A 25,906-nucleotide genomic window follows, 5' to 3' on the forward strand; every position below is an offset into this window, starting at 1 on the left:
AATGGCCCCAAAGCATGTGCTGGAGATCATTTGCCTCAAGGCTGTGGCTGAGTGTAGGATACTCCCTTCAGAAAAAACACCAGTGGAGAGACGTGGGTAGTTTCCTTCTACTCACTGTGGTCCTACTAACCCAAGCCATGAGGTCTTTGTGAAATCAGGGCTCACCTGGCTGACTGATTTTAAACCATATTCTAACCTCTTCAGCTGGCTGATGTAGCACAGCTCCACTTTAATTTGTGTCATTTAAACGTGTCAAGAGGATTTGTGGTGTGAATGGTCTGGATCACACCTGAGGCCATGTGTTGGTCACTTGACTCAAACACCTGGAACAAAACGTACCATATGGAAAAATGAATGCAGTGTGCGAATCACAGACTGCCTGGTCCGATCCCTTTGATGATTTAAGTTATTTTTCATGGGGAGCAAATCTCAAAGTAGAAGGAGCGGAGGAGGAGATGTGAGAATATTTGCACTATTTCAGAATAACAGCCGTCTTAGTCTGTATTTGTATTTGTCTTGGGACTGAGAGAGGCCAGACAGCAGCCCATCTTCTCCAACCCATCCTAATCCAAGTCTCCAATATTACAACCAGTATAGGTAAACCAGTATGCATCCGATGAAGTGAGCTGTAGCTCACGACAGCTTATGCTCAAATAAACTGGTTAGTCTCTAAGGTGCCACAAGTACTCCTTTTCTTTTTGCACTATGTTTCAGCCCTAGTACAAAAGCTAAATGGGCTAGATATAAGAGCCTGAAAATGGCTTATAATGAAAATTGCCAAGGTCATTACAGCAGAGGAGGAGAAACATAACAGTGCGTAGCTGGCTCCAGTTGAGAGGGTGTAAGAGAAAAGGAAACAAATGCTGATGGGGACTTTTCTCTAATCATTTTATATCACAGTTCAGCCATTATCCTCTCCTCTGCTTTCATGTCTGTCTGAAAAGAGATCTCTGATGCACAGGGTGCGGGCAGCAGGTGTTGTGTGATCACTGGTGGACAGTTGATGATATTATAATGCTCAAGGCAGTTGGGACGAAATTGGACATTTTGTAGATGAATTTCCTTTTGATATTTTAGCCTTTCTACCAGCACCATTGAATCCTTTGTTAAATGAGCTCCCAAGCCCATGAGCATCTGCCATGGGTTATTGCACTTCACTTCCTCTAAGTATTGGAGGGGAGTTTACAACAAGTATGTTAGCAAAGTAAAAATTACTTAGTTAATGATGTTGTTGCAGCATCATAGGTGAGCCATGACACTGAGCAGGCAAATATGCAATGGTGTAGTCATTGTCCGGAAGAGCTTACAATCAAGGTCAGGCAATCTGTGAACAAAGGGCGGGTGTGTGCAGGAGTGCATTACCATTAGTGTTGATTTTCAGTAAGTCTTGGAGCACTGGGGAAGTCCCAGAAGACTGGCAGAAAGCTAATGTGCCAATTTTTAAAAAGGGTAAACGGGATGACCCAGGTAATTACAAGCCTGTCAGCCTAAAATTGATCCCTGGCAAGAAAATGGTGTGGCTCTAGGGGGGGACGCTATTAATAAAAAGAATTGAAAGATGTTAATGTAACTAATGCAAATCAACATGGGTTTATGGACAGTAGAGCTGTCAAACGAACTTGGTATCCTCTTTCGTTGAGGTTACAAGTTGGGTTGACACCATATACTTAGACTGCTCTAAGGCATTTGGCTTGATACCACACGACATTTTGATTAAAAAACTAGCACAATATACAATTAACATGGCACACATTAAATGAAGTAAAACCTAGCTAACTGATAGGTCTCAAAGTGTCATTGTAAACAGAGAATCATGGTCGAGCGGGTGTATTTCCTGTGGGGTCCCGCAGGGATCAGTTCTTAGCCCAACTCTATTTTACATTTTTATCAGTGACCTGGGGAAAAAAAAACAAAATTATTACTGATAAAGTTTGCAGATGACACACAAATTTGGAGAGTGGTAAATAATAAAGAGGACAAGTCACTGATTCACAGCTATCTGGATTGCTTGGGAAATTGGGCGCAAGCAAATAATACTCATTTTAAGATGGCCAATGTAAATGTAGGAACAAAGAATGTAGGCTATACTTGCAGGGTAGGGGATTCTACCCAGGGAAGCAGTGACTGAAAAAGATTTGGGGTTTGTGGTGGATAATCAGCTGAACATGAGCTCCCCCTGGCCAAAAGAGCTAATTGTGTTCCTGGGATACATAAACAGAGGAACCTCAAGTAGGAGTAGGGAGGTTATTTTACTTCTGTATTTAGCAGTGGTGAGACTGCTGCTGGAATACTTTGTCCAGTTCTGGTACCCACAATTCAAGAAGGATGTTGATAAATTGGAGATTGTACAGAGAAGAGCCATGAGAATGATTAAAAAACATTCCTTATAGTAAAAAGAAAAGGAGGACTTGTGGCACCTTAGAGACTAACAAATTTATTTGAGCATAAGCTTTCGTGAGCTACAGCTCACTTCATCGGATACAGTGCACTGAATGCATCCGATGAAGTGAGCTGTAGCTCACAAAAGCTTATGCTCAAATAAATTTGTTAGTCTCTAAGGTGCCACTAGTACTCCTTTTCTTTTTGCGAATACAGACTAACACGGCTGCTACTCTGATTCCTTATAATGATAGACTCAAAGAGCTCAATCTATTCAGCTTAACAAAGAGAAGGTTAAGGGGTGAATTGATTACAGTCTATAAATATCTACATGGGGAACAAATATTTAATCAGGTCTCTTTACTCTAGCGCAGAGAGGCATAATATGATCCAATGGCTGGAAACTGAAGCTAGGCAAATTCAGACTGGAAATTACTTGTAAATGTTTAACAGTGAGAGTAATTAACCATCAGAACAATTTAGTGCTGGATTCTCCATCACTGACCATTTTTAAATCGAGTTTGGATTTTTTTCTAAAAGATCTGCGCTAGGAATTATTCAGTGGAAGTTCTGTAGCCCATGTTACACAGGAGGTCAGACTGTCAGTGTTTCTCAATCTTTTTTATACCAGGGACTGGCTTGCTGCCTTCCTAAACTGTGTCAGGGAAATCTGAGGGATCCGTGCCGGTCCACAGACCGGTCGTTGAGAAACACTAGATTAGAGTATCATAATGCTCTCTTCTGGCCTTGGAATCAGATCATGTTATTTAGAAGGTTTATAGCTGGTGAGAGTCTATATGATTCTGGGATGCGGGGTGGGGGGGGTGGGGATCCTCTAGGGTGTTTTAGTATATTTTGATTGAATGATGATTTTGAGTGGAGAGCCCCAGAATCCAGGTGCGAAGAGGCTTTCCCCCTCCTAGGGTTCTAACCAAGGCCTTCCAGGGTCTGAGTAGAACTGAAGTTCTCACACGTGTACCTTCACTCTGGGATGCCATGTTCCCCTTAACAGCCCTTTTGTGTCAGGACAGCTTCTCACTACATGAAGCAGGTGGTGAAGTCAACTAGCTGCCTGTTAAGGGAAGGTGGTGATAGTTCGTAATGCTAGAAAGCGGGCTATGTTATGTCATGCCAGGAGCCACCAGTGCCTGAATTTCTAGGAGAGTAATGAATTGAAATAGCTTTCCCATGTATTGATGTTCTGGAGAGAATCTGCCTTCTGTAAACATGAAAACTTGTTAATTATTTCTTTATTCTCTATAAAATAAATGTTCTAACCATTTACCGATATAAACGAGTTCTTCGGTCATTTACAAACAATTTGCTTATAAACCAACGCAACTTAAACCTAATGGTAAGTTGCACTAATGCAGCTAATTTTTGATTTTATTAAAATTCACCCTGTGCCTGAAAACCCGGCTGATAGAAAATACCATGTTGTGTGTGTTAATTTAGACATATTGTTATTCTAATAATACATAGCACTAACCTAGCCTTTGTGATCCTTCAGCCTCAAAGTGCATTACAGAGGTGGGGTTCGCTGTCCCCATTTTACAGATTAGGAAACCATGGCCCAGAACGGAGAAGTGACTATCTAACGGTCACAGTGTGTCAAAGGCAGAGTGGGCAAGAGAACACGTTCTTGATTCCCAGTCCAATCGCCAGTGCCTCATGCTACAGGTCGTGGTTCTCTTCCCTCTCATTTCTCTTACTGGGAACAGTTCTGGGAAAACCAGTTCTTTCTTTCCTAATAAATCATCATTCCTGCAGTTTATCCCCAGCCCAGTCATGTGGTGTCTGTGACACCATTTCTCCCGCAGAGGATTCTAATATCACAACCAGAGGGATCTCTGAATGACTTCAGGAGAGAAACAAGCCTAGAAACAGATGAGGTTCTTACTGTAAATGGCCTTTGTTGTTACAGCCCTCCACATGAGTCTTGAGCTCCTGGCATAGTTGTTGAATTGAGAATAAGGCTGTGAAATATACCTCTTTAAAATTCCAGAAGTATGGCTTCACAGGCGATCCCCTTCCTCCTAATCTACTCCGTTCTCTCAGGCTTTGGCCCTGAGCTAGCTCACCCTTTGGCTTTGGGACTGAGCTAGTTGTCTGGTGTTGTGTACAAGGCTTTCTTTCTGAAACAGGGAGTTGATGCACTGTGCAATGTTGATTTAAACTCAATAACACACTTTCCTTTTCCTTTCAAATGAATACAGTATTGCTAGCTTGTCCCAAAGGGGCACTATCCAGCAATAATCACACTCCTCTTGTGGACATGGCTGTGGATACTTGCCGGCACATCATGGGCAATGCACAGCCTGGAACATTGCTAATCTCCTACACGGATACATATTGCTTTAGATCACTGATACTCAGACTGAGGCTCGCAAGCTCGCAAGTAGCTCTTTAATGTGTCTCCTGCGGCTCTTTGCAGCATATGATGATATTAAAACACTGTGTGATTTAATTATTAACCAGTCAGGATGCTTTTACTATGTTATTAACCAGATATAGTTGATAAAATAATAATACTTTGTCAATCATTTTACAGTGAGAAATATTACATATATATATAGTAAATGAAACAATGAATTCACTGTGGCTCTTTTGGGTAATGTTGATCACTCATTGCGCTCCTGAACCACTGAGGTCTGAGTAATGCTGCTTTATATGAATAGCTGGACAGAGATGGAGCCTTGCTGTGCTTGCATTAGAGTGCATTCCTTGCTGTATTGTTCTTGTGGGGTGAGCTGGTGGGCTCAGCAAATGCTGACTGGAGATGGGCGTGGGATGTTTTTGTCCCTTACCATGTGTGCAAAAGATGGAGATAATCTCTCAAAGAAAGAGACACTTGAATGGTGAATACAGTAAAGCACATGGGTAGGTGATATTGTTGAGTGTGGTCAGAAGGGAGATTGTAGCTTTGGCTGGTAATCTTGAAAGAGGCTCGAGGTGGAAAAGTTGGTTATCTCGGTGGAACAGAAACAAACTGATTCTTGAGCGAGACTGTTAACAATGTAGATAAAACAAAAGCCTCAAAACTGTGTGTTTGTGTTGAGGTGTGTGTGGGGTGAATGGCAGGGTAAAACTCTGATAGATAGATATAGATATATATTTTTAATGGAGAAACAATCCCTGCTCCAGTGTAGTCCTTTGCCCTTCTATCGGATGTCAAGTGTTTTTCTTGTAGAGCTATGTACGAACGTCATCCCAAAGGCTTTTGTTGTTTTAGGTTCCGTTTAGCACGTATTTGAGCTGAGACTTGTCAAGGTTTTTTCAGGTATTAATTATAGCTGACGGCATGGCTAATCCATCATTCTCAGTGCATTGTGTCATGGCTTGTTGAGTGATGTAACTTCCAATGCGATTGGTGTGCCATAGGTGAGAACGTGACAGATCTGTGACAAAGATGGTTTTGCGTCACCTCCCAGTAAATGGAGGGAAAGTGAATTGTATACCGACAAAAGGCAGCCTTTGGGAAAAGATTAAACATTTCACTTGTGTGATTTTCTAGCTAGGAATTTCACTTCCGAAGTTGGAGTAGTAAAAAAAAATAAAATAAAATAGGAAGCTCTTTTGCACGTCTGTAGCTCCTTTCATCTGCTGCTCTTGGAGTGCTCTGCCAATAACCAGCCTCAGCACTTCCTTCTGAGATGAGGGAGACTTTTCCCCTCTGTGTAAAGTGAGGATGCCGAGGCACAAAGAAGCTAGTGGCCTGATGTGTCAGAGAGCTGAGCTCTTGTAGCTCTCTCGCCACCTCTGAAATCAGCCCATAAGAGTCTTGCCCAAGGTCACAGTGAGTCAGTGGCAGAGCTCAGAATATAACCCAGGCCCCTAACTAACCACTGCCTACATTATTTTGCTGACTGAGCCCATCTTCAGCCCACCTTGAAACATGTTTAAGGATCGGGATTACGGCCTCTCGTGGAGTTGCTGCAGGTCATTGGGAGCACGCTTTGCTGAATAGCCTGTTGCTTTTGTCCGGAAAGCACATAACTATGGATCTGTCTCTAGCAAGGTTATAGATAGTTTATCTTACTACACCATCCATATCCAATGACCAGGGAATACTTTATATCCTGTGAGCTCAATTCAGAGCGCAGATTTCACATGGGTATGTAACTGTTTAAAATGGGAGTGTGAAACATGCCATGTTGGATCAGATAGTTGTTCTGCTTAGTACTTTGCCCCAAGGATTGGCCAATACCTGATGCCTCAGAGGAAGGGGAACTCCTCCTCCCTGAAATGCACCTACCTGTTGTGCAGTGCTGTATGTAGAGGAGACGGGGTCCTTCCTGATCCCCCAGAGACTATCCGTAACCTGAAGCATGAGTTTTTATTACTCCCGAGTTATGAATTTTAGGGATAATGGAATTATCTGCCTCTTCTGAAAATCTAAGTAGACTATTAGCAGTGAGTTCTCCAGTTTCGATGTGTGCTGTTTGAAGCTGTCTGCTTTTATTTGTTCTGCATATACCACCAGTTAAGTCAGTTATGACCCCCTGTTCTTATATAGCAGGACTGTTCGGCATTAGGCAAAGGGTAGTGAAAAAGTAGTTCTAGCCTGGCGGTGACCAGATGGAGGCGTTGTGTGGCTTTTCCCAAAAATGTGCTAGGCACTTCACAGACCAGTGGAAGGAGCCACTCATATGATATGATTCTGCAGCCTTTTAAGTGGGTAATTCCCTTAAGCGAACTTGGTTTGTTCCCATCACAGTGCTGTGACATATCAAAGATAAAGTCTGTACTCTTGAAAAGTATATTACGGTCTTAATGAAACTTAATGGGTAACTTTACGTTTTAACTGATCATCCGTGTAAGTTAGGCCACAGTGTGGGGTCAGATGACTAGATCACTGCTATCCTCATTTTGCAGACGGGGAAGCTGCAAAGCTGTAACTTGGTCTTGGTGACACAGGGACTCTGGTGCTAGAACTCAATGGTGAAATCCTGCCTCCACTGAAGTCAATGGGAGCTTTTCCACTGACTACAGTGGGGCCAGAATTTCACCCTAGATCTCCCGATTCCTAATTCTGGCCTTTAATCATACCACCATCCTTCCTTTGGCTAGATATCTGCATTAATCCAGCTAGCATTTAGCTCCTCGTTATCATGTTGTAGTGGAAAGTGGACCACAATACTGAGAAATGAAATGCTTAAGTGACTAAAATGGGATTTTTAAAATGCAATTTAGTAAATTATTACTCTGTCAGCGATGCATTTATCAGGTACAGAAGGCAGAATGAAATAAAACAGGGTTTGGCATTAAAGAAAATGAGTCACTTTTTCTATTGCATCATCTATAAACTTTTTTCCCTTTTCATGTATGTATGGTTGAAATTACTTGGAGGTTTTGAATTTTCACTTCAACTCTCTGCTTTTTATTATTTTCAAACACTGCTGAAAGTGACTGTAGACAGTACTGTCTTCACATTGCCTGATGGTTCATTATTTTTGTAAATAAGCCATTCACTGAGCAATATGTAGCTAATGAAACTTACTGGCGAGTTGGATTGTTTCTTGAATAAGAGGTGGGTTTGTCGTGGGATAGGTTCCCCTGACCAAGCAATGGGGCGGTCGAACAGAGATCATTTTGAGGAGCTGGTTTTGGAGTTTTTGTGCCCTAAGGTGACACATTTTTAAGTCCTTGGATAAGCATTCTTCTGTGTTTATTTAAATCAAAATAAACTAAAAATCATATGGCACAATGACACACCTGCTGAGCTGGCACATGGGGGGGCCTTTTTTCTTTGTTTTTCGTTTTAAGGAGACTTATAATCCGTACATGTCTCTGCCCAATTTATAGGAGTGGGTGATACACAAATGCACAATGGAATGCAACGCATCAGGGTAGCTAGCTAACTGTTCTTTTCTTTTGCTAATATTCTGTCTGTTCCCAGTTTAAGCTATTGCAAATGGTCAGGTTCTCCACATTGTAGAAGAGATTTTGATTAATATGAGGGTGTTTTAAATGTTACTTCTGTTTAAGCTCTACCATGCCAGTAATGTAGCTTACCAGGTTTAGCAGAAGGGTCTGCTGTGGCTGTCTTGTTTGAGGCTACAAACTTTGGTCTGTAGAGGCAGAGAATTGCAAGTGGTTCAGTATGCTCCTTTACAGTAGTGTATGTGGTGCAGTTATGTAATACCCAGCCTGCTGTCCCTGGAATGGTTGTAAGTCACTAGTGTTTCCTGAGGTCATCATCAGTTAGATAGCGGGAGCTTCTGTTACCACAATGTCTCTGTGCTTTGTGAAAGCTGGGTAAAATAAACTAACGGTGACAGTAAACGCTGAGAGAGTGGCCAGATGTAAATACTGTATATAAATGGGATTTCTGTCACTGTCAAGGGTATCCACTAGAGCCAATTACCTGAAGCAATGGTTTTCAACATGCCAGCGCTGACAAGATGATGTATAGGCAGTCTTTTTTTTATGACGACGAAATCCGCCACTGATGTTCAGCTCAAAGAGCTGACCCCAAATACCCACATCCTTCACCTTAGTGAGAAACAGCTACTCCTTGGCATGAACTTGCTGATGTCCCTTCCCACTTACGATTTTGAAGCTACTGTCTCACGTAGAACATTAAAGTAGATAAGTGAACTTTTCCTCCCTGTGCCCAGAAAGACACAACGGAGCAACACCGTCTAAACTTATCCCCTTTAATAAAACTGCCAACGGAAACCTACATCTTGTGACTGAATTCTTCCGTTTGGTGGATTTCTTGGATTGTTGTTGACTAGGACCCCTGGCAGGCAGTCCTGTGTTTATCCAGGCTGTGATTGTTCAGTAGGTCTGTGGCTGTCTTTATGCCAGACACAGAGAATTCGCATTTTGCACAAACAGCCACTAGCTTTCATTCTTCTGCAAAGTGCAGTTTGGGGTAAAGACTTAAGGCAGGCCAAGAACTAGGAGCTAGCAACAAGCGCTTTCTTGAACGTCATGAATTCTCAGCCAGTCGATGGAGAGAATGAAAGTCTGTTTTCTTTCTGGAAGATCTCCTAAGGAGATTCCAAAAACCATTAATGCTGAACCTACCTTGTTTTGTCGGTTTCCCATTATAAAACTTTGCCTGATTTTCAGACATGCTGAGCACTGGCAGTTCCAGTTGAAGTCCGTGTGCTCTGGCCTCTTATTTTTAAGAGGGTAAAAACCTCCCACTAGACGGAAGATTGCCACGGGGCATGCTCAGTGTCAGTTTTAGATGGAATGTTCTGTGCTATATTCATTGATGCTGGAATTTGACATGGACGTCAGAGATGGAAGGAGGCTTTATCATAAGAACTTATCTGGTGATTTTTTTTACCTTTTCCCCATCACCAGTAGGAACCAGGGCAGGTTTGTTACCTACAATGTATTTGCGAGTGCTTTGTCACTAAATCTTTCTAATTGCAGGGACCCACACAGAGATGAGCTGTGTGCCCCCTGAGAATTATCTCGGTCAGTTTCACCCAAGCAAGGAGCAGCAGCAGGTAGATGTGGAGTGTGGGTAGAAAGGTTGCCTTAGGGTCTGCCCCTGCTATGCACCTGATTAGTCACTCTCTAGAGTTTTATACATTTAAAAATAGAGCCTGCAGAGACTTTGCAAGGAGCTACGCCCTTTGCCCCAAAGTACACTGGGGTACAGTTCAGTAGACTGAAGAGCTTCACCTGATTACATACAAGTATTCATGCAAAATGACTCACATGATTATCTTTAATCTCATCATCAGGTGTTTCTTTTCATTATAGTCAACAAGATAACCTGCTGGTTATTGCTCTTACTGTAATTGGGTTTTACTTTAAAGAGCTGAAGTGTCACTTGCTAGGAAGAAATCCTGGGGTGTGAGATGCCCCCTAGTGCAGATGTGGTAGCATAACTCTGCTCTGCCATAGCCTGCTCTGAGTCCCTTTGCGCTGTAGGTTAATGGCTCACGCTGCGTGTGTAGATGGCTGTGAAATGACTGAAACTGGTGAATCCTAGCAGGGGCTTTCATTCTTCTGTTTGAAATGGGAAAATCAGCTCGGGGCTCAGTTTATGGAAAGCAGCATGAGGGTTGATTAAAAAAAGAAAAAGCCCTTTAGAAAAGCAATTTGCTTCTCCTTTCTGCGAGCAGGGCTTCCAAACGAACTCAGTAAATGCTACAGTACAGTCACCAGGCCTGGAAAAAAATCTCAAGTGAAGTAACACGGTGGCTGTGGTAAATATGAACCGAGGCCTTTGGAAGTAGCTAATGGCATCTCCCCAAAGAGTCTCCTTTCTCCCACCGTGGGCTGTGCCAGCAGTGAGCACTTCCAGCCCTGGCTTCTAGTGGAGGAAAGCATCATTTGGCTCCCTTTGGATTTCATTACTCTTCCTCCACTGCCTCCCTCCCTCCTTCCCTGCAGCAAAAGCCTTTCCAGTTGTAAAGAAGTGAATTAACTCCCAGGCCTTTTGAAGCCCTTCATGTCAGTGATAGATGAGGCAGCTTTCTATAACTTCAAAGAAGCAAATTCTGCTAGTGAATGCAGGCCAGAGGAGTTGAAAAGTCCAAGCAGAACAGGGAGGCACGTGGTGTGACCCAGCTGTCAAATGGGGCACCCTGGAGACTACCCCTGCTGGTGCCATGGAAAGGCAGGAACAATGCCACTCTCAGTAAATTGAGTGTCCTGAATGCCCATTTTTTGTCCTGTTTTCAATGGACTTGGGCACATCACTTAACATACAGCAGCCATTTGTGCTGGATTCACAGAGCCTGAAAGGCTTTGAGAGGGTGCTCTCTGCCCTGCATAATGGAGATTTAGCACACTGGCATTTGGGAGATCTCGTTTCAGGCGTCCATAGCTAATCATATTAAAGGTGACCTCTTGGGCAGCGCTTTCCATTGTTGCCATATGTTTTGTCCAGTGCTTGAGTGATGTAGTGCATTGCAATGTGTTCATGCAGTAGCTAATTTAATCACCAGAGTTAACCCCCTCTCCTGTTCTACACTTTCAGAATTTATTAGCTCCCTTCTAACTCTCTGGGCATTGTTTCTGTCTCCTTCATAAGGAGCTTGGGAGATATGGGTTGTATTTACTTTGAAGGGTGTCTTTCAAAAATCAGAAGAGCTAATTAATGCTGCATTGGTAGGATCATGTTGGTTCTGTTCTCTTGTGAGTGTTGTCTTGAGTGTCTTTCCATGGAGAAATTAGGGATTGGGCTCGAGGGTTTTAAAAAACCAGAACAGTATGAATGGAAACATGGCTGAGAAGCTGAACGTCTCCTGTAATTTATTTTTTTTAAAATAAATAACTAATTTTGAGAGGTTGACGGTCTCTGTAAAGTGTTGTGTTGGCTTCTGCTCTTTAAAACTTTAGCCCTTAATAGGAACAACTCCAAATCAAGGAATGACCAGAGGGGAAAAACTATACAGTTCCCCCAAATCCATAAAATTGGCTAGTTGCAAGGCTTGAATGAGGCAAGTTTTCTGTGAAAAAGAGAAGACTGCTGCAGCTGTCTTGATCTACAAAAGTCGGGCATCTATAGGGAAAGATACTTTTTGGAGTCTACAGTGAGGATTATTTCAAAAGACAGAATCCAACTAATGTTTTCATCACTGCCCCAATGGACTTTACAGCATGGGGATGTATATTAAAAACAGGAATTTGAAATTTCAGTTGTCCTGTGACCTTCTTTGGGAGTGAGTGGGGGTCAGAGCTGGAAGGGAATGATTAGATTTTTATGACCAGGTTGCTAGTATACTGTGCTCCCAAAGGGAGGAAACCTTGTAATTTTCTTACACTTGCCGAAGCAGACTATTTAGTAAATACCTCATGCTTTGGTTCAGTTTTTAGATTCCCTTCTCCTCCTACAATGTGCTTGTACCCACAACTCTAAATAGCAGAATAAATCCCTGATGTCTTTGGAACTCAAAACATGGTTTGTACACATCTGAGCTTCCTGATCCTGTGTGTGTTTGTTTGTGTTGTGGTTTAGATTTGGTAGGGAGAAGGAATCATGACACAAAAGTTCATGGATTTGTGACTGGTTTTAAAAATACTGTTTTACATTTTATGTATCTTCATTTTGCAAAAGCGCAATACTGTTTACAAACCCTAACCACAGCTCCTGACCGTAAAACATGTCAAGCCCCTTACGTATGTTTATAACTCTTTATTTGACATTGTTATTTAAGAGCCTGCTGTGCATGAATGCTGGAAGAGCCTCAGTGACCATACCCCACCCATTACAATCCCATGATTGACAGTGGCTCTGCAGGTTCAGACATCGTTTTGGCCATATAAAAATACCACCTTACTCTTTTTTTTTATTGCACCTTTTCATACTGAAGGATCCCAGAGCCCCTTTCAAATAAGTACATATAGACATGGCTTCGTTGCTGAAATGCAGCCCCTTGTAGAATGGAATCCTGGAGCCAGTCTGGCATCGAGCTTACAGCATGCTGTTAGAACAGTTCGGGAAGGGGAAATTTGACCTAGGACATTGGACCACACCCTGCAATCTTGTGAAAAGTGTTATGTCATCGATGATCACACAGAGAAGACAGGTCCTCACAGTTCATAACAACCCCATACAGTAAGGTGCATGGTATTCAAAATATCGATCTGGGAAGGATTAAAGGTTGAGTAAGCCACACTGGAATCTGGACTTTATGGCTCCAGGGACCCTAGACATTTCACACCGTACTTCCCAGTGTCTGTAAAAGAATGGGATGGAATTTAAACAGAAATTAGTGTGTGTGTTATAAAGAGGGTATTTTTATAAATAGGGAATATTTCCAACTCCAGTTTAATGGTCAGCAAAAAATAATGTAGAAAGGCTGTTGTGATTGTTTTTGTTACTTTTCAGAGCCCTTATCATGTAAGTACTGTCCGTGTTTTCATGTATTTATCTCTTGGGTGGAAAGTAATGAGCTTTGATCTGTCTTCAGATGTAACTCCACAAATATCCCTAAGGAATGAGACAGTGCCTGGATCCCAGACTAATCTGTGCACCTGAGATCTGTGAGCTTCATTAACATCTTAGCAGGGGAAAACAGTTAACATGAACAAACCTAAGAAAATAGGATTTGCCTTATTTGATCAGACCCTAGGTCCATTCCCGCCCTATATCCTCCCTGCACCAGTGGTTACTAATGGGCACATTAGGGAGAAACAAAAACTGTTCATGATGCCGGGGTTACATTGGGGGCCTGATTTAAATACTTTAATATACAAAACCTGACTATCCGTTCACTCTCAGCCCATGAAAAAACAAATTTAGATTATAATCATGTCAAATAATAGGGACAGCAAAGTCCACCCCACCTTCTCCAGCCACACACAATACACAGAAAAATCTAGACCTGCCCAGCTCCCCCCTCACCTGCAAAAACCATAATAGAGGAGCCTTGCATGGGGCTCTTCCGGTGCCTCCCCTCACATAATTTGACATAGATTAGAAGCCAAATCAATCACTCCTATTGTATTTTATCAGTTAGCAGCAACAGTGGTGTACAAGATGCAGGACAGGCCGGCAAGAAGGCTAGTTCCTTTCCCTGCCCTGAAGATCAGGGAATGTTTTAAACAAAGGCGAGGGGACAGGATGTAAGAAAAGCAAAAGGATTGAGGAGTGAAGTTTGGCGTGAATCTCGTTAGTGCCACGCTTTTTTTTATATGGCGTTTCCTAGGGATGTTTTGCTTTTATTGTAAAATATTTTAATTTCGTCGACCAGTATCCTAGTCCCCAAAGAAGTAAGTGAAAAACAGTTCAGTGAGATATTTCTTAACATAGTGTTACAGGTAACACCTACATTGCCTATAAAATACATTAGTTAAATAAAACACCCCTGCTTCTCCCCCCCCCCCCCCCATCCTCTAGTGTGTGTGTGCTTTGTGCAGTGCTTTGTGTATGGTCAGTTTCACTGGTTTCCTCTGTATAGTCAGTCCAGTTTCCCCTGTTGTTTGTGTGGGCTTTTCACACAGCAACAGGAGAGAGGAAAGATGCTTCACTGCGATTTGTTAAACTACAAGCATTGGCAGGAGGACTCGGGATAGGAGCAGAAGCAATACCAGGAAGTAGTTAAAACTCCTTTTAGACAGTGGATAGATTTCAAGGGTTGCCCCTTTGTCCACGTGTGAATGAATCTCTGTCGTCTGTAACTCCTTGGCTCAGGTCCATAGACACAGGATGTGATGGTGGCACCTGAAATGATTGAATGATGCAAGACAAATAAAACCCAAGGATAACTGAGCTATTCTTGTCCTTTGTAGGCAGAAGTGAGTACAAAGGAACCTTTCCCCCACTGAACGTATCAAGGCTTTGAATACAAGTTTGTGAATGAAAAGGAAATGAACTTTTAAAATAAATCAAAAACTTTCTTCTGTGGTTTATTTTTCCTAAGTCACGTCTCTGCATCATAAATGAAGGGCTTGGCCTGGGGTTTTTTCTGTAGGATACTTGTGATTGGGACCTGTCATTTTACAACGAGACACTTCTGAGTGCCTTTGTCCTGCGAAAAAGTTAGCTTGTTCTAGATCCCTTTGATTGTTGGGTTTGATCAATTGCTTATCCCTTCCTGTTCCTGCTTTGTATTTTGGCCGATGGTCTCAGTGTTGCTAAGGTTTCAGCGGTGGGTGGCTTTATTTATGTGTGGGGTTGGGAGTAGGAGAGAGCTGTTGCAAATGCCCTCTCCCCCTCCTCCTGTCTGAGGGGCTGGTGGCAGGGCCTGGTTCACTGTCCTGCTTCCATCCAGGCCTTGCAGGGGGAAGCAGGAAAGCCAGATGGTGAGCACAGAGACAGAAATAACTGCTTCATGTTTCTCTCTGTGAACTTCAACTAGAAATGTAGGAGAATGGAGAGGACTGAAAACCAGGGGGGTTTGCTTGAAGAGGCAAGACGGCAAGCATGTCAGGTGACCACTCAAGGCCTGCCTAAACTGGTGGGAACAGCAGATCTGTAACTAAATGCTGAGCTTGGTCAGGGGTGCCCCCTTTTCTTAAAGGCAAAAAGAAGGGCCTCACACATGCCCAGTAAAGGCCACTGATCTAACAACGAGCTTTCCCAGCTAGGGTCCTTCAATCACTCTCTTATTAGACACAGTCTGGCCTTCTCTTACGGGCTTCAGGAGAAAGGCACAACCTGAGCAAAGCAGAATCTCTGCTAGAGATCTCTCTCCTGAAGTTTCTAACTGCAGTGAGAATAGGAAAGCACTCTGGAGAGAGGAGATGCATCGCATTCAGTGTAAGTTTCTTTAAGTGAAAACACAGCTGTGAGGTTTACAGACTGCGCTTCTATTAGGGATCGTTCAGTCTGACCGGCCAGCATCACTACAGACTTTCCAGCTCTAATGAATTGAGAAATCCATTCTGAACAAGATTGAGTTTGATGGCCCTGTGTGCAGGCAGATGGATGTATTTTTAAAGGACAAGGTGCCAGAAAGCTCCACAATTACGTTACTGGAGCAAGGCTCATTTTTTGTGGTTTGAAAAGTGGAGTGTCAGGACTTCAGGGCTTTTTTTTTTTTTTCTTCAGGTCAAAACTGAAGCTTGGGCGGGGCATCGAAACCTGCTTGTTCACTAAGTTTGTTCTTAAAAAACTCTCTAGAGCTTGTCTTAGAGTGAGAAACCTTTGTTCCTAGAGAGAGGTTCAGTACCAGTTCTTGGCCTTACTTGATAACAGGGCAGTACTGAAGTCACCTCTTTCTTGTTGATAAAAGCGAGGCACAGGGAGGGGCATGCCGCGGTAACGCTGGCAGAATTGAACACGGGCCAAAACATTCAGGAGACTCTGTTCTATTCTTTTTCATATAACCTTGGAATCAGTGATGTTTCTGTGCCTTTCGGACACCGTTCTGCTCCTCAGACTCTTGCTCAGGGGAATCCTGAGCATTCCCACTGATTTCAGTGGAGCTACTTGCACACTAAGCTCCTACTCGACGGAACTAAGCGTGGCAGAATCTGCCCCCTGAATTGTTCCAGGACTGGGAAACTTGAAACGTTTGACCTGCTTATTTAAGCTGAATTGATACTACATCTCTGGTGTGGGGCGTGCATCTGAAAAACCTCCCCTCTCTGTCAGATGACAGAAGGTCTCTGGTGAGAGCCAAGGACTGGGAACAAAGAGGTGCCAAGCCAAACCATTTCTCAATGGGTGCAAACATTCGCCTAGTCAAGGCAGTATAGGTTCTGGCAAAGTTTCAGAAGCCGGAAGGCTGCTCCTTCCTAACCCTTAATCCTGATTTGAGCTGCCTGGCTCTGTTACATGCCTGGGCTTGTAATTGCTGCAGGTCTAAACCTTTCGATTAAAAATGAGGACAGCTGCTGGCTGAATTGTCAAAACCACAGCGAGTCTTGGGGTCTTTGGGCCAGGGACAAAGGGAAAGCCCCTGGCGTGGGATAGGGCAGCCCAAATTATACCTTCCTGCAAAGACCCTTACGGGCCACTACAGTGGCACAGAACCACCAGACCGCAAGACCCCCTACACCTTCAGCGGCCCCTCACCTGCCTGTGGCCCACCCAGGCCTCCAGCAGGAAGCGGGTGGTGTGGAGCTGGCAAAGGCAGCTTTGAGACTCCTGAGACTCCCACAATGGGTCTACTGCACTGTGGGCATCCCCTGGGGAGTCTTGTTCCCTCTCTGCGCCAACGTTTTGTTGGTGCAAAGGGGCTGCAGCACAGGAGTGAATTCCCCTGTGTGAGCAAATTGGAATGAGGGCAGGAACCTGCCTGAAAATAGGAGCTGATATCCCCCCGTCCTCATGAATTCAGCTTTGTTTCTGCCAGGCTCTGCTAGCGGCTGCACTGCTGAACAAACTAGAGGGAGTGGTCCCGTATGGGGTGGTGTGAACAGAACAGTTATGCTGACTATTAATAAATCTCTCTAGTATTGCAGCACCCAGATGCCCCAGTCAGGATCCTGGGTCCCTGTTGTGCTGAACTTTGTACCGACACAGATAGAAGCCATCCCTGCCCAGAATGCTGGAGGGATGCAGCCAGAGGAGGGTGATGCCTGTCTGGGTGGGCAGTAGGAAGAACTAGAAATCGTTGGTCCAAGAGAAAATGCCCCTGCCCTGCCTGTGACTGGAGGGCAGAGAATTCAGGGAGGGCAGGGTGAGAGCTGGGAACATGGAGTTATAAAATAATAGTAAAACCTAGCACTCATGTAAGCTTTTCAGCCCTCGAGCTCAAAGCACGTTGCAAAGGAGTGTGAGTATCACTTTCCCATTTCACAGGTAAGGCAACAAGTGCAGGGAGGGAATTGAGGCCCATAGCAGAGCCGGGCACAATAGAACCCAGCTCTCCTTAATCCCAATCCAGTGCACTGTCCACTGGGCAACACTGCCTCTTGTTGAAATGCAGGGCTCTATTCTTGTCTCTGCCTGGACGTATCTTTCTCCTGCTCTTTGTAAGAGGCGTTCTAATCCTTTCCCGCCTGAGATGCATGTTGAGGCTTTAATCGTTTGTATGGAGTTTTGAGATCTTCTGATGGAAGGCAGGGCAGGAATCAGAGAACATCCCCTTTCTCGACTGACTCTGGTTTCCCCTCCACGGTGACAGAAATAGAGAGCAGGGGAGTATTTAACAATCCAGGGAGCTGTGGTGGTGCACAAGTGGGTTTTGCGGCGATAGAGTGGGCTAGGTGTTCTGCATGACAGTATCAGTGTCCTCTGTTGAGCATGATGTTGATCAGAGAGATCTCCTCCATCTCTGGCTTCTGTGAACCGCCTCTTGACTTTTGTCAGGGGCATTACAATTGTCTCTGCTAATGGCGAGAGAGGCTATTCAGCACTATATCCACCCAGGAGCCCTACCACTTCTTTTGACAGCTCTTATTCACATACCTCCCTACCCCTCAGACATCTTCATTATTGATGAGGCTGGTTTGGTAGGTAAGGTTCTGTTCTCAGTAATGCCACATTCCAGCTCCCTTTCTCACGGAATTCGCCCACATAGCGCGAAGAGGCTTTCTTTGTGTGGAGAGCGATTGAACTGGACACAGTCCTTTGTTAGTCCGTGGATTTCAAGGGTCTGCTAGCTGAAGGAGGCAGTGCAAGCCAAATCGCACAAGAATACAGATGGATGAGACATTTGCTAACGCCCTCCTCCTTTCCCCAGTGAGCCAGAAGGCGTGTGATAAAGCCGAGGGATTGCCAATGCATAATCCAGAAATTGCCTGCTCTGAGGGGGTCTTGGTCACCATGACAGGGTCACACGGAACTTGTAGGAAACATTCCCCCCAGGCACAAAGACAGGAGGCTTTTATTTGGAGATGGGTGGCCTTTCCGTGTTTTGTGTTCCTGTTTGTTCATCGGTTGCACTGCAAGTCTCTGGATTCTGATGAGGAGCGGGAAGGGGGGAGCAGATTCAGAGACCTGTAGCAAGGCTGTCAAATGGACAAAGAGTGGGGGTTGTGTCAGAGGGGGTATTGGAACAGCACGTTTGGGTTCTGTACTTTGGATGTCTAGTGACATCTCTGCAGTTGTAGAGCAAATCAGATGGGATGAATGATAATGCAGATAATCTGCTCAGGGACATCTACTGTACTAGTAAATCCCCCCAACCTCCCATTTGACTTTCTTAATTCAGTTAATCAATAGAATTCCTACTATTTAGTTAATGGGTTTTGGGCAGGAGTGAATGGAGAAGATGGTTATATAGGACAAAATAGTAAGGACCATGTTGTCTGGTGTCAGGGATCTTCATAGGGACTAGGAGAAAGCATGTGTGAGTTTTATTTCCGACTCTGCCACTGCCTCTGTGTGTCATTGGGCGAGTCACTTAACTTGGTTTACCAATGCCTTAGTTTGCCAGTCTGAGAAATGGGTATACTGATACTCTAGGTGGATTTTGTGAGATATTTTGGTATGTCTGCTGAATTATATATGTAAGTGGAGGTATAAAAAGTCCAACTCTGCTCTAAAATAAGCCCTCTCCCACATTGTTGGCTATTTTACTCCGACAGTCTGTGTCTAAGTGAGCCTGCATGGGCAGACATAGCCCATGCAGCTGGTTCTCTGTGGCGTGCGTTAGGAAGTACCTGTAGATTTGCTGTAGCTGTGAGAAGATCTAAAGACATACGGATGGGATTTGCAGAAGCACCTACGTGACTAGAAGCACAAAGCCCACTGGAAGTTGATGGGACTGTCCGATACGATCTCCCACTAAAAGTCATCAGGGTTTGTGCTCATGCCTCCAGTTATAGATTTGTCTTTTTTAGAATGGTTTAAATGGAGAAGGGAAACCAGTAATCCAGCATTAAAGTCCTCATGGGCAGTGTATTGCAGTCCACTAAGGCTAGGCTCACAAATTCTGTGCGTGAGACAGTTTGCATCCCACAGTGCTCAGCTGGTTCTTCTAGCCCTATTGAATCTCGTAGCTTTTCTCCCTTCTTATTTTTGGCTTTTTGCCCACCTCTACTCCCCCACAAACACCAGAACTTAGCCAGAATCCAGTGTAATCTCTCTGGTCACGCGATTACAGACATGAAAGTTGCAATTCTTCAACAAAAAAACTTCAAATCCAGACTCCAGCGAGAAACTGTTGAATTGGAATTCATTTGCAAATTGGATACAATTAACTTAGGCTTGAGTAGAGACTGGGAGTGGCTAAGTCATTATGCAAGGTAACCTATTTCCCCTTGTTTTTTCCTAACACCCACCCCCCCCCACCCCCAGACGTTCTTGTTAAACCCTGGATTTGTGCTGGAAATGGCCCACCTTGATTATCATACACATTGTAAGGAGAGTGATCACTTTAGATAAGCTATTGCCAGCAGGAGAGTGGGGTGGGGGGAGGTATTTTTTCATGCTTTGTGTGTCTAAAAGATCTTCTACACTTTCCACAGTATGCATCCGATGAAGTGAGCTGTAGCTCACGAAAGCTTATGCTCAAATAAATTGGTTAGTCTCTAAGGTGCCACAAGTACTCCTTTTCTTTTTGCGAATACAGACTAACACGGCTGTTACTCTGAAACATGGGGAAATAGTTTTACTTTGTGTAATGACCCATCCACTCCCAGTCTCTAGTCAAGCCTAAGTTAATTGTATCCAGTTTGCAAATTAATTCCAATTCAGCAGTCTCTCATTGGAGTCTGTTTTTGTTGAAGAATTGTCACTTTTAGGTCTCTAATCAAGTGACCAGAGAGATTGAAGTGTTCTCCGACTGGTTTTTGAATGTTATAATTCTTGACGTCTGATTTGTGTCCATTTATTCTTTTACGTAGAGACTGTCCAGTTTGACCAATGTACATGGCAGAGGGGCATTGCTGGCACATGATGGCATATATCACATTGGTGGATGTGCAGGTGAACGAGCCTCTGATAGTGTGGCTGATGTGATTAGGCCCTATGATGGTGTCCCCTGAATAGATATGTGGACACAGTTGGCAATGGGCTTTGTTGCAAGGTTAGGTTCCTGGGTTAGTGGTTCTGTTGTGTGGTGTGTGGTTGCTGGTGAGTATTTGCTTCAGGTTGGGGGGCTGCCTGTAAGCAAGGACTGGCCTGTCTCCCAAGATCTGTGAGAGTGATGGGTCGTCCTTCAGGATAGGTTGTAGATCCTTGATGATGCTTTGGAGAGGTTTTAGTTGGGGGCTGAAGGTGATTGATGGCTAGTGGCGTTCTGTTATTTTCTTTGTTGGGCCTGTCCTGTAATAGGTGACTTCTGGGTAGTCTTCTGGCTCTGTCAGTCTGTTTCTTCACTTCAGCAGGTGGGTATTGTAGTTGTAAGAACGCTTGATAGAGATCTTGTAGGTGTTTGTCTCTGTCTGAGGGGTTGGAGCAAATGTGGTTGTATCGTAGAGCTTGGCTGTAGACAATGGATCGTGTGGTGTGATCTGGGTGAAAGCTGGAGGCATGTAGGTAGGAATAGCGGTCAGTAGGTCTGTCTGGGTGATGCTTTTGCCGAGGACAGACAGGAATGGAGTCTTAGAACTTAGTAAGTAATCTAGCTAGATATGCGTTAGATTAAGATTTCTTTAAATGGCTGAGGAAATGAGCTGTGCTGAAAGGAATGGATATTCCTGTCTTTGTGTCTTTTTGTAACTTAAGGTTTTGCGTCAAGGGATTCTCTATGTTTTGAATCTAATTACCCTGTTAAGGTATTTACGATCCTGATTTTCTAGAGGTGATTCTTTTTACTTCTGTTAAAATTATTCTTTTCAGAAGCTGAATGTTTTTTCATTGTTCTTAAGAACCAAGGATTTGGGTTGGTGGTCACCTATGCAAATTGGTGAGGATTTTTACCACACCTTCCCCAGGAAGTGGGGTGCAAGGGTTGGGAGGATTTTGGGTGGAAAGACGTTTCCAAACAACTCTTTCCCAGTAACCGGTTAAACGTTTGGTGGTGGCAGCGAAAATCCAAGGGCAAAGGGTAAAATAGTTTGTACCTTGGGGAAGTTTTAACCTAAGCTGGTAAAAGTAAGCTTAGGAGGTTTTCATGCAGGTCCCCACATCTGTACCCTAGAGTTCAGAGTGGGGAAGGAACCTTGACATGGTTCCCAGCAGTGAGTCTTGCTGGAGAAAGGAAGGTTAGTTGTGCAGTACTAGAGAGGCTGATTTAGTTAACCAGAATTGTGACAGGGCAAAATGTAAGCACTGAGGGTAGCTTAGTTCTCATGGCTGTCGATCCAGGAATGACATGGATAGACTTCATTACAATGTCAATTGGTGCCCATCGGATTTGGTTTATCAAGGCTGATTGAAATTGGACATACAATTTTGCACCTTCCTTGCTGTATTCCCTCAAAATAAACCTGAAATGTGATTTACTGCCACTTTTCCAGATTCTTCAGGGCTTGTGTGGAGCTGTGGCCAGGGATAGTTGGTATTAGTTTGGCTCGGGATAGGGATTCCCCAAGTCAGGGCCTAATTGTTTTACAAAGACAGGGAAGCTTTGGTTAAACCGGCACAATTGAAAATAAAACCTGTTTCTCTTCTGGCAGCTCCCATCTCCTTACTCAGTCCACTACACTCTAGTTGTTCCACAGGTGGGTCTTAGAAATTTGCTGCTAGAAGTAAGATAACGATGTCCCTAGAAAAGTAGCTACTCACAGGAAATAGGAGTATATGGAACATGGCATTTGGTCCATCAATGGCTATTAGCCAGGATGGGCAGGAATGGTTTCCCTAGCCTCTGTTTGCCAGAAGCTGGGAATGAGCGACAGGGGATGGATCACCTGATGATGACCTGTTCTGTTCATTCCCTCTGGGGCACCTGGCACTGGCCACTGTCAGAAGACAGGACACTGGGCTAGATGGACCTTTGGTCTGACCCAGTAGGGCCATTCTTGTGGCACTTATTACATGGATTGACGCAAAATAAGGATGTGTTTATTTACCTGTAAGTCCAAGGAGTATGCATGGGATAGCGATGTGCACAGGAAATAACTAAGGGGGAGTGTATTTCAGTCACCTGGCATGGAACTGCAAGACATGCAGCAGTTCAGGTGGATTAGATCTCAGCCTTGTACTTCATTCTCTATTCAGGATCAGTGATGACTGAGTTTTCAGCAGCTTCAGTTTTATCTGTGAAAGAGCACACTGTATTACTTTGTATTTGTTATCCTGTCGAGAAGGAAAAATCTGTACAACAGCTAATGATCCAGAACTTCGGTTGTGTTAACAGCTTACTGGTAAAACAAAGTTTTAATACAGTGTTTTCTCCCTAATAGGCAGTTAATTTTCAGTAGCAATTTCCTTGGAGTTCGTAAGCCAGAGGAATTTGTAAATAAATGCAGTGGCTTAGCAGTGGGCTCTTCATCTCCCTGCATTTAAAAAGAGCAGACCCACCATAATAAACTCACTTCAAATTCTGTGGGTCAAGTCTTTATAAAAGAGATGGGCTCCCCAATTCATTTCAAGTGTCCTTCAGCATCCAGGTGTTCATGGGCCCCCTTCTTTAATATTACTCCATTCAGCCTAGATCAAAACTAAAGCAGTCCCACCTGGGATTAGATTTCTAAACATAGTTAGGCACCCAACTCCTGGTTTCAATGGGAGTTTGGTGCCCAAATACCTTTAAAAATCTGGGCCCTGGTACATAAATACCATCACTACTTTCTCCAAAGCACACTGCCTATCCTGTCCAAAGTGCACAATACACGTTGGGGTCTCCAAACTTTGCCAGGCTGGGGAAACAGCAGTGATTTGCCAGGAGCATGAGGTCTGCACCTAACTGTTGTAAATAGAGACGAATGCTGCCACCCACCTCTCGGGTACAGCACGTGATGATTACTCTTGATCAGAGCCGCCTCCATTTGGATCAAGAGGGACCCCCCGGACTGCCGAAGCCATACCTCTGTATTTGAAGGGTCAGCCCCGTTCTGTTTTCTGGTGACTTAGGATATAGAGAACCCATTCTCCCTACAGAACTCCTTTTGTTCTGACTGCTGTTGAAACAGGATTAGTTTTTTCCCCCTTAAATAAAACTGGACTAGGTTACATATGAAATCTGAAAACTCTTACCGAATCCCGTCTTGGAGTTGCAATGGAAGCAGCTTTCCAGGTCACATCCTAGCCTCCTGCTGGACACTGGTCCAAACTACAAACCCTCCTAACAGCTCTTTAATAACTCTGCCCAGAAGGAAAAATCTGTCACCTTTCCCTCTGTGGTTTCTCCTCTGTTCTAATGCACTGGAGGAATGAGTTGAAGCCGGGAAGGCTTTCAGAGAAAGAGGCTCGTGGGAACTACAGCTGCTGATGGAGAACACTCATTTCTTTAGTGTCTGAGGAGAACCGCAATAGCTTTGGTGAAGGGATGTGTGTGTGGGTGGGTTTGGAGGGGTGAACCGTTATGACCCATACATTTCAGAGGAACCACAAACACTTTATAGTAACAAAGGGTGGAAAAAGAGAGAGCTTTTCTGCAATGCATGTGACTTTTCACTGAGGTTTGGAACCCCATGTTATATTCCAGGCCACAGTGTTTGCGTGTCAGTCTTGGTGAGCTTGCTTTCTCCCACAAGCCTTTCATGAAGTTGCTGTAGTGAGTGAGAACTCAGCCTAAATGTGCTTTTCTTTTCTTTTCTTTTTTTCCCCCTTTGCAGCTGAAGCTCTCGTTTACATTGGACAAGGAAAGCGGGATGCCTCAAGGCTGTTATATCTATCAGTATCGGGACAGCAACAAGTAAGTCCCGCAGATGATTGTACACAGGGCAGATAGGAAGGGCACCTGAAAGAAAATTTCACTGTTGATTTCACTCCACATTCCCTTTCATTGGCAGAAGGATCAGAACTGCTTGTACTACTTAAATGTAGATTACAGTAGCTTTCAGCCTAGCCCTAAGACAGGGAGTGACTTGTAGAGGCCTCATGCACAAATGTGTCGGGCAAAAGTGAGGCCAGATCTTCCAAAGTGCACAGCACCCACATTCTCAAATCTTTAGTTATCTACATGGCAGCTGTTAGCTGCTGGGCGCTCAAGAAAATCTGCCCTGCGCTCTCCAATTAAGGAGTGTTTGCTCTGAATTTCTGGGATACTTTGTGTGGGGGTGATTCTGATGGCATGGAGGTAACGTCTCATCTCCTTCCCACCACCTGTTCTCTCTCTGCTCAAACACACATGCAGATTCACTTCCTGGCTTCCTGCTCTCTGAAATCCAAGTGTAGCCATGCACCCTGTTTTTATAAGACACCTCATGATATCCAAACTGGAGCAGAGTCTCCTCAATTTCCAGGTATTCCTGCATCTTTTTACTAGCTGCTGTAGTGAGTTGGCACCCGAGATGTTTTTATTTCAAATCACATTCTGATTATCAAATTGACAGCAGCGATCCAGGTTAGGATGTCTCTGTTGTCATGCTGGGTAAGTTGTCATGAATACCAGGGTATCAGAAATTCACCATGTCTCACCCCCACCCAGGAGTTATATTTTTCTCCAAATTTAGAAGTTTAACTTAGAAGAAGGGAGTATGGAAAATTGTTAAAGGGCAATCCATTCAGGAGTTTAGCCTGCTTTTGGACAGCCTTAAAAGGATCTGGAGAACAATTGCTGAAATATCATTTAAAACAAAATCAGTCTCTTTTTAAGCGGAGAACCCTTTTATGTTTGTGTGTGTGTTTATTTAAAGAGGGGACATCTTTTTGAAAGAGGGACAAAGTGTCACCCCCACCCTTCTTCCATCTCTGTAGCAGCAGTTTACAAGGCCTGTGCACAAAGCTATCCACTAAACAGCTCAGCCCAGGAAGTATAAATACAAAGACTCCGTTAACGACAGCTCCACTAGAAAAATAGGGAAATGTGCTGGTTAAACGCAATGGGATCAAATCCACAGGGAAAGAATGTTTGTTTTACAAGCTTCTAGGAGGGGATTGCACACAATGGGCAGTGGGGAAAACATAAAACTATTAGACCTGTTGGCTGGCTTGGTTTTTTTTTAAAGGATGTTTATAGATCCAGCACTTCTAATTGTCTAGCATATATCTTGAAAATCAACAGCCCTATTTTCTGCCTCCTTTCCACATTCTTTTGTGTGCACTTGTGCCATGGTTTTAAGAAACTTCTGGGGCTATGGGGCTCTTTTCTTTAAAATCTTAGGCCAATAGCATTTCAGTTTGAAAAGCTTCTTTCTTTTAGCCACTTTGCCTGTCTGAGTA

The 25,906-nt window shown here is 43.9% G+C and overlaps 1 protein-coding gene across 3 annotated transcripts in view; it reads left to right on the forward strand.

Moving 5' to 3' along the window:
- The window catches only part of DIS3L2 (DIS3 like 3'-5' exoribonuclease 2), a 270,593-nt gene that overhangs the window by 182,584 nt on the left and 62,103 nt on the right, over positions 1 to 25,906 (forward strand). For all 3 annotated transcript variants that reach the window (XM_074963408.1, XM_074963406.1, XM_074963407.1), the window contains one exon: positions 24,358 to 24,437. In XM_074963408.1, coding sequence (XP_074819509.1) covers positions 24,358 to 24,437 — 80 coding nt within the window. The remainder of the gene's footprint in view (positions 1 to 24,357; positions 24,438 to 25,906) is intronic.

Source organism: Natator depressus, chromosome 9 (genome assembly GCF_965152275.1).
Source record: "Natator depressus isolate rNatDep1 chromosome 9, rNatDep2.hap1, whole genome shotgun sequence".
In the NCBI taxonomy this organism is placed as follows: Eukaryota; Metazoa; Chordata; order Testudines; family Cheloniidae; genus Natator; species Natator depressus.